General features: G+C 33.1%; 1 protein-coding gene across 1 annotated transcript; it reads left to right on the top strand.

Moving 5' to 3' along the window:
- The first annotated feature begins 929 nt into the window (after positions 1-929).
- Positions 930-1397, top strand: LOC145824111 (uncharacterized). Its single transcript, XM_082923700.1, has one exon. The coding sequence runs from the start codon at positions 930-932 to the stop codon at positions 1395-1397; it is 468 nt and encodes a 155-aa protein (XP_082779826.1).
- Positions 1398-13332: the final 11935 nt, after the last annotated feature.

Below are 13332 nucleotides of genomic sequence, written 5' to 3' on the forward strand. Positions count from 1 at the left end.
GTAAGTGAAAATGACTTGATTTGTGGGAGATAGTATGAGTAGGGAGCGAGTTCACAGGATTCGTGATTTATAAAATGGTTTGAGTTCTGTGTGAATACTACCCCGTGACGAATCTTCAATCCTGATACAGAGTGATATTTGATACAAAGAAAGAAAGATGAGTATATCAGTTCACGTGAACCTTTTCAGAGACGATAGACATGGAAGCTTTTTAGAAAGGAAGAGGAAGAAGGCTGACGTTGAAAGTGGAGAAATAAATCATAAAGCTACCAAACAGGTTTTCAAATTGTAGTTTGAATTATATGGTGGAATTGTATTTTGAAAGTGGTATCCAAACGTGAAGCGAGAGTGATGGTGTAGAAATATAATTTTAAAACACAACCAAACAGAGCCAAGATAATTAGATTTGATTTTTAAGTCAGTTATTAAAAGCTGTTGGTTCAGTCCGGAGATTGACCTTTGTGTCTGACCGTCTACATGGATTGCTAAATGCTCTTCCAGTGATTTTTTCCAATGTACATCATGCATATTGCTTGAACCATTTAAAAAGAAATTTGATTGACAAATTGGTGGGAATTCATACTAACCATAAGCTGACTTTGATGAAAATATTAGTTAAATGTGCTTATGCGCCAACTGTTGTTTCTTTTCAATATTATATGGAGAAATTAAGGTGTATTGCTGGGAATGGTAGAGTTGATAGTATGTTGGATGGTTTGCAAAATGATAAGTGGGTGAATGCATTTTTTAAAGGGAAACGATATGGTGAGATGTCATCTAATGCTACATAGTCTTATAATAATTGGATTGGTAGGGCCCGTGAGTTGCCTATTACTTGTATGGTTGATATGATTAGGATTCAAATCATAACTCAATTGTCTAATAGAAGAGCTGAATCTAAAAGATAGACTACCAAATTGTGTCCAGTTATGGAAAAGAAGTTGGTAGACTCTTTGAAGCTAGCTAAGTCTTGGGATGTGATTGTTGCTAGTGATATTATGCTTGAGGTTCATTCTTCGATTTCTTTTTATGTTGATATTGGTAGACGGACTTGTTCTTGCCATGAATGGCAATTGAATAGTTTTCCTTGTTGTTATATTGTGCATGCTTTGCGTAGCAGTGATAGAGATGTGTATGATTTCATTGATCCTTTTTTTCGTGTGGATTGTCTTAGGGAGTCGTACAAGGAATCTGTTTATCTAGTGCCTTCAAGTGAGAGATTTGACTTTGATAGTGTTGGTAGTTCGATTATCAAACATACTATAACGAAGAAGCAGCCTAGGCGGAACAAGAAGAAGAGGATACCTTCTAGGGGTGAGAATGTGAAGCAAATCAAGTATGGGGGGTGCTTGAAATATGAGAATCACAATAAGAAGACGTGCAAGGCTGCTATTTGAGGCCATAGTTTATTCTTTTGGATTTGTATTTGAAGTTGAGGAATTATGGTAATAAAATGTGATACTTGGTATTATGGAAGTAATGAATAAAGTTGGTTTAATTCTTTTTTCTTTTCCGGTGTGTTCTTTAGTTATTGAAGTTGTTTTGTAACAGTTTTATTTTATTTTATTTTATTTTTAGAGTTAGTTGGTTTTATTTTTGTAGAATGTTAAGAAGGTTGTTAAAAATTTCTTATTAAAATTGTATAATCTTGTAGTTTTACTACATGATATATTTATTTAATATTTCGTAGTGACAAAACTATATAATTTCGCAGTTTTATTTATAATTTTGAAATGTAGTTCATCTATTTGTTTAAGTCATGAAATTGGATAATTTTGCAGTTTCAAAAATTATGTAGGAAATACATATTGTAATGCGTGGAAGGCACTTACGATAATGAAATTGCATAATTGTGTAGCATCATTTTTGTTTGAGTGATGAAACTGCATAATTTTGCAGTTTTAAGAATTATGAAAAATAACCTGATGAAACTATATAATTTTGTAGTTTTAAAAATTATTAAAAACAATCTGATGAAACTACATAATTTTTCAGTTTTAAGAATTATTAGAAACAACATTTCTTGAATGAATTTATATGCATCCACAAATGTGACGACAATAATAAGCACAAGAACACAGACAAGAATAATAACCACATGAAGAACAACAACAAGAATAATAACAACAACAAAAGCAACAATAACATCAATGACAACAATCATTTTCACCATGATAACCACAAGAAGATCAATTACCACAAGCATAAAAAGTACTCGTCACATGTCAAAATAAAAAAAAGTACAAAAATATGTTCGCATGAGTATTTGTATTGTAAAGAAGTTTGTTCATTGTTTCTATGGTTTGGTATGTTTTGTCAACATTTGGTAGTGCTCGAGTTTCCAAGATCGGTTCTTATCATTGAGGATTTGACTAATAATTTCTGTTTGAAATTTGACCTACTCAGTTGGTTGAAGTGATTTATGCACAGGTTGCCCGTTGATATATTGGTTGATAACATTGCAGACGGCTATTGCACAATCATCCCTGCAAAGTTTTAGATGAAGTTAAGTAGTTAGGTAAAACTGCAAAATTTAGCATATTGAAACATTAGTTATTGAGTTTGTATCTTACAAGTATAGGGTTTATTGTGGGCATTCTTCAATTGATGCAATTACTGTCTCGCACTCTTGAGATGAGAACATGTTTCATTGATTGCTGAATAATGCTTTATTTCATCTCAGTTGATGTTGTTGCTACAAAATAGTTAGTGGGTGTTTTTGTTAGTCATAGTGATGTGCTAAGATGTTTTGAAAGGAATAGAACTAAGTAGGAAATTTTATTTAACTTACAATTCCTTTGCAATTTCAAAGCACTTGTTGTGACATCTTTTTGCTGGCCTCAAAGAGTCATAGTGCCTCCATATCCCATCAGCATTTTCAAAGACCACAGTCGTCCAATGGTTGTCATGGTTGATTGGGAAATGGCTATATTTGTTTTTCATTGCTTCTGGAAAATGGTTGCCCATCATTTTTTCTCTCAGTGCCTGATCTTGGTTTTGTAGTGGAGTCTGTAATTTATACATGTTTGAAACATGTTATAAAAGTATGTAGTAAGACATGTTAAGAAAGTAAAAAATTTTACAGTTTGAATAATATTGAAAGGTATGTTAATAGTTTTGCTTACATTGATGAGTATTGAGAAAACGCTAAATCTTCATGCGTATGGATTTCTTGCAAATGCTAAATCATGTTTCTCAAATTCTTCAATTGATGGTTACAGTGCCAATTTCATTTCTGCGAATGCATTAATGACTTGAAACATGTTATATATAAGAATGTGTTAGGTTTGTGGAATACATTATTGAATATGAACAGAAATTGTAAAATTGTGTAGTTGGAGACCTACATTTCCATATAAGGCTTCCCTGTTGGACAATCTGCATATATCTAAAAAGTATACGCAATTTTCATTTTCACTGCGAGACCAGACACAAGCAGTTGATTGTGTGTTGTTGATGAGTTGAATTTGGTCTTGGTCTTTTTTGGATAGGCTATGCCAAACCTTATTTGTTTTGCAGAATAAAAGGGCGAGTGGCTTATTGTGGATTGATTCTTCCTTGAAATCATCATCACTTTCCAAATCAGTCGCTACTTGAACTTGTGTCTTCCCTTGATTGGTATCCTCTTTTGGCTTGGGTTCAGTAGTAGCTTCTTTCTTTTGGTCGATATCTTCTTTTATCTTTTCTTTTCCCTACTCTTTTGCTTCATTAGCACCCTTTTTTGGCTTGGGTTCAGCAGCAGGTTCTTTCTCTGTTTCGATTTCTTCTTTTGTCTTTTCATTCTCCCTCTCTTTTTCTTCATTGGTACCCTTTGTTGGTTTGGGTATATCAACAGCAGCTTCTGTCTTGTTCCTTGTATCTTCTCTGGCTTTTGTCATTGGTTGGTATTCAAAATCTGGCTTATGTGCTCGTTTTCTTGACTTTTGTTTGATTCTCTTGACCATTGATCTTTGTTGGGGACTTCCAGTTTTTTTGGCAGACATTTCCTTCAATTGGTCTTCCTTTTTATGCAATTCGGCCATGAATTTTTGTTCCATTTCTTGCATTTGTGTTCTCATGGATGCTATGAGTTTGTCCTTGTCGTCCTCTTTGGTTGATGTTTGTGCTTGGTCATCACCTATAAAAATGTTGGATTTTGTTTTGGTTAGTTTAATTAAATTTTGCAGTTTGGTTCATTATTAGACAAGAGTTTACCTTGTGCATGAAATGTGTCAGATTTCTCTTGGAGTTCTTCTTGTTATTCTGTCAATTTTTTTTTGTTGTTGTTTTGCTTGTTCTTTTTCTTCATGTTGTTGTTCTTGTTGGTCTGTTAGTTCTTGTTCATTGACTTCTTGTTGTTGGTTTGTTTGTTCTTCTTTTTCTTGTTGGCTTTCTTCTTCATCAGCGTCTTTTTGTTCATCACCTTCTTCTTCTTTTTCTTTTTCTTTTTCTTCTTCTTTTTGTTTTTCTTTATCATTGTCTTGTTGTTCATCAACTTCTTATTTTTCTTCTTCTTCTTCATCAGTCTCTTGTTTTTTTTCTTCATCACTCTGTTCTTTTTGTTCATCACTTTCTGCTTCTTTTTGTGGTTCTTGCTTTCTTTTCTTTCTTTTTTGTTGTTGTTCTTGTTCTGATTTTGATTGGTGTTCTTCTTCGAGAAAGCCATCCTCATCACTATCTAGAAGTTTTTTTTTGTTGCTTTTGTTTGTTTTTTTCGTTTATTGTCCTTTCTGTGGTCATTTTTTTTTGTTGAAGAGTCTGTTGATGTGTTTTGATTGATATGCAATAACTATATTTCTTGTTCAGTTAGGGTTAAAGCACTTTGGCCAACCTGCATTGGAACAATGTGGCATATATCAGTAATATTGTAAAATTGGTTAATTTCTTAACATGATTTGTATTGTGAGTAATGCGGGTTAAGTGTTGAAAATATGTTGTTTGAAACTGCAAACTTTTGTAGTTTCATAACATGAGTGATAGGAGTGTTAAATAGGTGTGTGCTTTGAAACTGCAAACTTTTACAGTTTGATAACATGATTGTTACTATAATGATTGTGAAAAGAGTGTTGAATAGATTTGTGCTATGAGAGTATATGTGACGCCCCAAAATTTTTTTAATATCAAGGGAGATTAAATAAACAAAATGACTTAATAAACCAAAAAGTTGACAACTTAATAGGGTAATCCAACTCTCGTACATAACCAAATGTCCAAATAACAATAGATAAAAACTTAAAATTATCCAAATACAACATCAAATGAAATTATAAAGTCCTTAATAGCTATTATATAAAATAATATAATTTATTCGGCTCTACTCGGGGTTTCAGGTCAGCCAAGGCTCTACGTTAGCGTCGACTCCATTTCAGCTTCAATTATTTTCTCGCCAAGACCTGGCATAAAACGCCAAGGCAACAAAAATATATGCCATGAGTTTTGCAACACAGTAAGAAAACGTAACCAACCTACCATTCTTTTTAAGAGAAAAATAATAAAATTCTAAACATGAGATAACAATATAATTGTACACATAAATGACAACCATTAGAATAATTTCAGTAATTTTAATAAATTTGGTGACACTCGAAATCTCACCAAAGAGATTTAACATACCAACCACTAAGCATGGCAACGGTTAATTTGAAACCCTCCCTTGGTCAAATATTTAAGTGTTGCCAACCGTAACTACCAGGGATGCCCACGTCCGGAGTTATATACCCAAGTAGTGGCATCCGTGGTCTGCCCCAAGGAAACGGTCTGCCAGGGGTAAGTAACCTCCCTGTGTGCCACCTGCACATCCACCCTTATTCCAAAAACCGAATACCGAAAAGGGTTCAAATAAGTCTCGTGCCATTTTAGAGTTTCGCAACACAATTTACGTGAGAATTCTCAAAACCAGGGCTCACCCTGAACAACCGGTGTTAACCGTCAACCCTTAATCCCATACAGTCTTTAAACCAAGATTCACCCCGAACAACTGGTATTAACCGTCAATTGTTAACTTTGTATATGCCGTTAATCATTTCAGTTAATTTTGATATTAATCACAAATAATTCCAAATTTTTAATCACAAGTAATGTTATACCAACTCATTAAAATTCCCAATCATAAAATGTTGCATTTGTCACACAACACTAAATAAAAGTACAGAATTTAAATAAACAATTTATTTAAACCATGGTATGAAATAATAACTTAGATACAAAGAAAACAAACCAAAGTCACACACGTGCATGGATTTTTAATTTACAAGATTAGACTACCATAATATTAAATAAACCACAATACACCCATACATGGATTACTAATTCACTATATTTGATGGATTGGACCAACACAATAACTGATTTTTATCCAAATAAATAATTGAAGTGATGATCTTAAATCTGTCTAGAAATTTTCAGGTTATACCTTAGGTAATAAAAATTATAAATAAATTATTTATACAGTTCTAAAATTCGTGAAAATGTACAGAATATTCAATAAATATGTTTGGGTCATTTTTCAGAAATAAATTCCCAAAAATAAGTTATAAATAATTCTGTAAAATTCCCAGAAAATTTATGACAAAGATTTATCACATTTTTTTAAATTAATTCCATACTTAAATTTATAAATCAGATCCATAATCTAAAATTTTAGTATGGAATTAGACTTCTCAAATTTCATATTTTAGTTAGAAATTACCAGATTTGGCTTCATATAGAATTTTTAATAAGTTTTTAAACATGTAGTAAAATCTGTCTTACAGTAGCAGATTTAATTATAAATTTGTACCAAGCTCAATAATTGTTGAAACAATTCCTGGATGAACTAGACATCATTCTCAACAACTTTGTAGAAGAAATCATTTCAAAATTTTGAGCATAAAATTGTCTAAAAATTCGTACAAGTTTATGGCAGATTGAAGAGTTATATAATCAAACCAAATAAAATCTTTAATCATCTCTTTAATGGCACAAACTACACATGCAAGTCTAATTCCAAGATTATATCATGATTTTAAGGTTACTAATAAAGAAATGACCTTCAAATATTTAACATACCAATCACAAATTTACATACAACTATAAACAAAATTTTATCTAAAGTTTTAGCTATGTTAACATATAAACACAAATCTAAAAATTTAACAATTAAAAAGAATGAGACGTTTATGAGAGTTTTCTTACTATGTTAGGTTGCTAACGATTTATCGTCCGAATTTGATTTATGATTCTGATTGCAAGATATGATTGTCCTGACTCCATGATTGTCTTGCTGAAATTTCACATCAATCGGACGCGATCTCACCGTTGATCTGCCATTGGATTCTCTTAGAATATTTAGTTGTTGATCATCATCTTAGACTCAGAATTTGCAAGATCTAACCCCAAAAATGGATTCTACACGTCGAAAAACCTAAGGGTGGTCATCCCCAAAGTCATAGGACCACTCGATTAACCTAAAGGTACTAGGGTGCACCGTAGCACCATGTGCCGAGAAACGCTGGATAAAATTTAAGCTCATCTTCTCCCACAGCCGTAGCATGCACGAACAGAAAACCCAAAATTTTAGTTTCAATGTCACCAGTTCAAATGCTTGTATCTTCTTCATCGTAAATCCGTTTTATCTTATTTTTCTGTCATTGGATTCACCTTACGGCCTAGTTTTTGGTTCACTACTCACACGCCTTGTTCCGTCTCTTTTTGCATGCCGTCGGATCTCCAAAATTTGACGAAAAATAAGATTATTTTCCTACCGTCTCGGACATTTTTTTCGAACCATCTTTTGGGCCCCATAACCTTCTTAATTCTTAACGGTTTTACTTCATTCTTTCGCTATGCTCTTCAACTTACTCCATACTCATCTTACATGACCTATTTTTCTCAATTCTTCTCGGAATAGATGGTTTTGGCATGCCGAAAGTAAGCCGAAAACCAACTTTTGAACTTCAAAATAAATTTCTCTAACTTTGTTTCTTTCTCCTCCATTGTCTTTCTTCTTCTCTTTCTTCACCTATAACACTTTGTGAATGGTGGTTCTAGATGATAATAGAAATAGGTGATGGTGGTGGTGGCGGTCCGACGGTGCGCCAATGGTGGTGAAGTTCGTGGGTTGGTGTTTCGGATGGTGATAGTATGGGTTGAGGCCATGGCCATAGAGGTCGGGAGAGGAGGAAAAACATAGATAAAGAAGGAGAAAGAGAGTTTTGAGAATGAGAGGTGGAGGGAGAGGGAACCGAGAGAGATGAAACTGGATGTGAAGAGAAAGATGAGGAAATGTGAGGAAAAGCTAGGCTCAATTTATGATGAAGACAAATTAAAAAGAAGGGAGGTGTATAGCTTGCATGTCCACCACATTTTCTTTACAGAAAATGATTGCACGTGGAAAGTGGGAGGTGAGAAAACATGGGGAGCAAGCCCATGGTTTTTCTTTTTCTTTTTTTTTTGGATTGGATTTTAGTACAGAAAATATTAGGTTCTACTGTAATTTGATTACAAAAAAATATAGAGAAAAATATAATAAAAATATCATAAGGTTCAGAAAGTAATATTGAGTAATAATATAAAGTCAAAAAAATATTTTATTTTATTTTATTTTGAATAAATGTTCAGTATAAAAATATACAAACTATTAAATTCAAAATATTGTGAATAATTAATTAAGAAAATTAAAAAAATATATATTATTTTTATTATATAAAAATACGGGATTTCACAGTATAAAAGAGTTTGAATACCTTTTCAAAGTTAGCAAGGCTGATGTGTTTCCACTTGGAGTACATTTTGCCAAGGTTCCATTTCATAAACCTTGGGAAGCCTTCATTGTTGGATGGTCGGAGGAGTTTACTGTGCTCACAGTACCAGTTAGGGGTGTTCGTGGATCGGTTTTGTGCGGTTTACGGTTCGATTTTCACCCATCCGCATCTATGTGGTTTGGGAAAAACTTAACCTGCAACCGCCCGCAGTGCGGTTTGCGGTTTGTGCGGATAAGGTTTGCAGAAGTGTGGGCGGTTTGCGGTTTACACTTTTTTCTTTAAAAATTAATTTTTGAGTTTTTTTTCCATCGAATTTAGGCATCAGATTCATTTTATATATTTGTGATCATTTGACAACAATTTTCTGATGAGTTTACAAATAAAAATTGAATATCAATGCATTAAATGAAAGTACCCAAAACAAAGAGACCCTACACTAGCATTTTTGCCATGAAAAAATGTATATCAATGCATTAAAGGTTGTACTCAATTAGAATTACCAGTTCAGTAATCAATAATCAAACTAGAAGCTCCATCGACCACCAGAAGGAAAATTTTATTAGGAAAAAATGGATGAGTCACCAATGAAAATTATATAAGAAACTAAGTTTAGGACTTGATAATTCTAAAACATTAAGAAAGTTGAGAAATACTTAAAAATAAGGATCTTAGTGTCATAGAGAACATAATGGTGCTCCTGTTAAAGTTACAAAGTTGGTATATAAAAAAAATAAAAATAAAATAATAATAATTAAAGTGTGGGCGGGTTGAGCGGTTCGGACAAACCGTTGCCCACTCCGTAGTACTGTAAAAAAAAATTTGAAATATGTTAGATAGTTTGAAATAGTTGGATGTTTGATATTTTTGTGTGAAGTAGTTGAGTAATGTATTTGCCAAGAGTAATATGACGCATCCAGTGACATGCCTTGGGTTGTTGTTTACATTTGTCATTTAATTCATCAGTTTATTGCCTCAACCCAATTGTACTTCTTGATGTTATTGAGATTGTCAACATAGTCGAGGAAACTCCAACTGAGTGTATGGCCTGTTGTAGGCATGAGAAATTTCAGGCACAAGTAAAGGGTGATGACTCTTGCAAGATCTTGTCGATCATTGGTTGATTTTCCTTTTTTTGTTTGTTGAAACATTTTTGTCAATGACTTAGCATCCAATCTCTTTACTAATTTGCATTTTCATTTGTAAAATGTGAGCTCAAAATCCTTTAGTATTGCATAGGATTTGGCGGTGATGTTGTCTTCTCCATAATCGATACCAAAAATGAGCTTCACATCATTGTTTCTGAGTTTCATTTCCTTTTTGCCAAGTATAAATGCTCTGTTTCTTTCTTTTTTTTCTTGTAGAGTGTTGTCATTTTTGTTAGAATGGAATTGTAGTATCTGCACTAAGAAGCCTTCAGTTGTGTTGAGAAAAGAGCATTTATAATGGCCCAAAAAGGGATTTTTTCCAGCTCTATCTATTGGTGTTGTGAATTTAACCCCCTTGAACAGTTTGATTACCGTTCCGATGTTGGAACGATAATTAAACTGTTGGACTCTTTTTGCAGGGACTGCTTCTTTTTTCCCTTTTGATGCCTTGGTTTGTGTTTCGGGAGTTGATTGGCTTTCTGGGAGCTTTCTTTTTTTGGTTGGAGAAGCTTCTTGTTTTTTTGTTGGCTTTCTTTTGTTTGTTTTTTTTTGTGGTTAGAGGTGTGGTTAGTGTTTGTTTTGTAGGTGTGGTCTGTGGTGTAGTTCTTGGGTTTTTTCTTGTAGGTAGTGTGGTTATTTTGTGGATTTTTTTAGTTGTTTTTGGTTGTGGTGGTTGGATTTTTTGTGGAGGAGGGGATGTTGATGGCATTTCAATGGATACAGGTGAATGACTGTCAAAAGGAGAGACGCTTAAATCCCTGATTGGATTTTTGGGCATATTGGTTTGTTTCTTTCAATATTTTTCAACAACTATTTCTGAAAAAATGAAAGCAATAGCAAGGGATGAGTAATATAGTGACAAAACTGTATAATTTTGCAGTTTTATATGCAATTTAATATTAAGTTATACCTATTTGTTGTTAATAGTTACTGTGGGTGTTGATTTTTGACCACACAACCAAAAGGGGAACTTAGCTGGAGAGCACCGACAGAATAGATTAAGCCCGAACAACTTGTCGCAGAAAGATAAGAATCCGGTGGTGGTTCGTCCACCCGGGGGCCCTCTGACACTCAAGTCAGTAATCAATATCTCTCAAAGATAGCCAATTATGCTTCAACTCACAAGAAATAACTTACCTCCAGACCCACGAGAGTGCCTTGTTTTATAACTAGCAGTTACCTGATCCCTTTAGAAGCCTTGCTTTAATAGACTCAGGCTCAATGCTCATCCTGGACCCTCATCTAGATAGAGATAAACTCCCTAAGAGTTTTATCTTTATCCAAACTGAGATCCTTCCCTATTCTAGGACTCTTGCCCCTTATCCGCTTATCTCATATTTCGGTATCTCCGCAGATAACCTCGGCCTTGTCGAGATCATCTTAGCAACATGACCAAGTCACGTGACACCTCGACTGACACTCCGGTGCCACCTTAGCCACGTGCTGTCATTCACAAAATACTTCATCACAGTTACAAAATTGTATAATTTGGCAATTTGATTTGCACTTTATAATAAGTTATCTATTTGTTTTGAATAGTGATTAAGTTGTGTAATTTTGCAATTTGAATAAATTTAGATATATTACTTGTAGAGTGATGAAACTATCTAATGTTTTAGTTTTATAAACACTAGTAACAATAAGAACAACCCATTGTATTTTATAAACAACAACAATAACAACAAGAAGATTAAGTATTCAACAAAATATAGCAACAATACGAAGAAGAAAAGCCAATATTTAACAACAAGAAAAAGCAACAACAACAAGAATAAGAACAATGAGTTGAATGTGTAAAAACATGGATTTATGTGTAAGAACAAGGGATCAAAATGTTTAAAAATAGGGGATTAGAATGTTTTAAAACAGGGGATTATATATAAAGTAGGGTTTATACATTTTGAAGTATATAAAATAAGTTTTACAAGGGTTTTTTTTTATAAAAGTGTTATTGAAACGGTATGATATATACAAAATATCAAAGAATACTGTACAAATTTGAATGAAAAATAATAGGTGAAAAGAGATGTTACTTTTTTTTCCCTATTTCTATGAATCAGAAGTTAGAAACTATGAAATTTCTTCAGAGTCTTGATGGTTCTTCGTGTTGTTGAGAGTCGTCGATTGGAGAAGATGAATGGTTTCGTGTTGTGTTGGTGAGAATCGACGATTGGAGAAGATGAACGACTTCATTTTGTGGTTAGGGTAGGGTTTCAGAGGTAGCGGAGTCGAACAGTGGAGAGATGGAGGACTGAGAATGCAGATGTGAGCGGCGGAGATATGACAGTATACTGATTAGACTGGTGTGAGATGATCGTGGGTGAAGGTTGCGCGCGTGTAAATTGGATAATATGTGAGGGTATTTTCGTCTGATTGATAATTTGAGGACTTAATGGAGTATTGAATTTGTTTTGAGTCTAAATAGGGCGTAATATGTTAGGCTTGGACCTTTGGGTTAGTTCCCCTACTAATAAAAACATATGGTGGGCTAATCCATGCATGTCATCCACTACTATAAATGGGCTTTCCAAATAATATCCAAAGCCATGCTTGGAAAATATAAAAAAGTTGTTATCTTCTAAATGGGCCTCATACAATGGGCCTTAAAATGTAAAAACGAGCCTTTTACTCTCTTTCTCTCGAAATATATACATTTTGGGGTTTTTTTTTAGTTTCTTTCTTCTTATTTTTCCTTTTTTTTTATTTTTTATTTTTGTACTATAGAATTTGGACATTTTGCATATGATAGGGAAAAAAAAATTTGAAAAAAGATTTGTAACCTCAAATAAAGAAAAAGAAGGAAGGAAATAAAATTTGGATCCACTTTGTTCCCTCCACAATGTTTACAATTTAAGGAAGAGCCAATATATTTGCAGTTGCTTATGTTTAAAGTGAAATTACATTGTTTTGAAGTGTGTGATTTTAATTTCATTTTACTTTAATTTTAACTTAAACGTTAAATTATATATTTTACTGACGTGTCTTGTTATAATAAAATCATAACAAAATCATTGCAGAATATCAGACTCGTTTAACTATGATTCAAGTAAAGGATAATCGGACTATAGTATTTTGGTCTTATTTTTATCACAAGTGCACTTTATACAAATTTGCTGCAAGTTACTTTAGCAATGTGTAGAATTTATTATGTTAAAATAGCACAAGTGCTTCAACAATGTAACACTTTTTATATTATATTTTTATTTATTTTCCACTAACCACCATGCTTTGACCATCATTTTTAAATAATGCTTCAAGTCATTAATTTAAGTCAAAATTGTAAAATAAATAAATGGCCATGTGCATATAGATATAGTTTTTATCATTACATTTAATTTATCTAAAGCTAATTGTACCAAATTAATTCACACTTAAATTATCTTCACATAACATAGTTGCACTCATTGATAAGATAAACTCCAATTATAATAGTGTAGATATGTCCTAAAAAAAGAAGAAGTACAGAT

This window comes from Camellia sinensis, chromosome 4 (genome assembly GCF_055761805.1).
Source record: "Camellia sinensis isolate YWXY chromosome 4, ASM5576180v1, whole genome shotgun sequence".
Taxonomy (NCBI): Eukaryota; Viridiplantae; Streptophyta; class Magnoliopsida; order Ericales; family Theaceae; genus Camellia; species Camellia sinensis.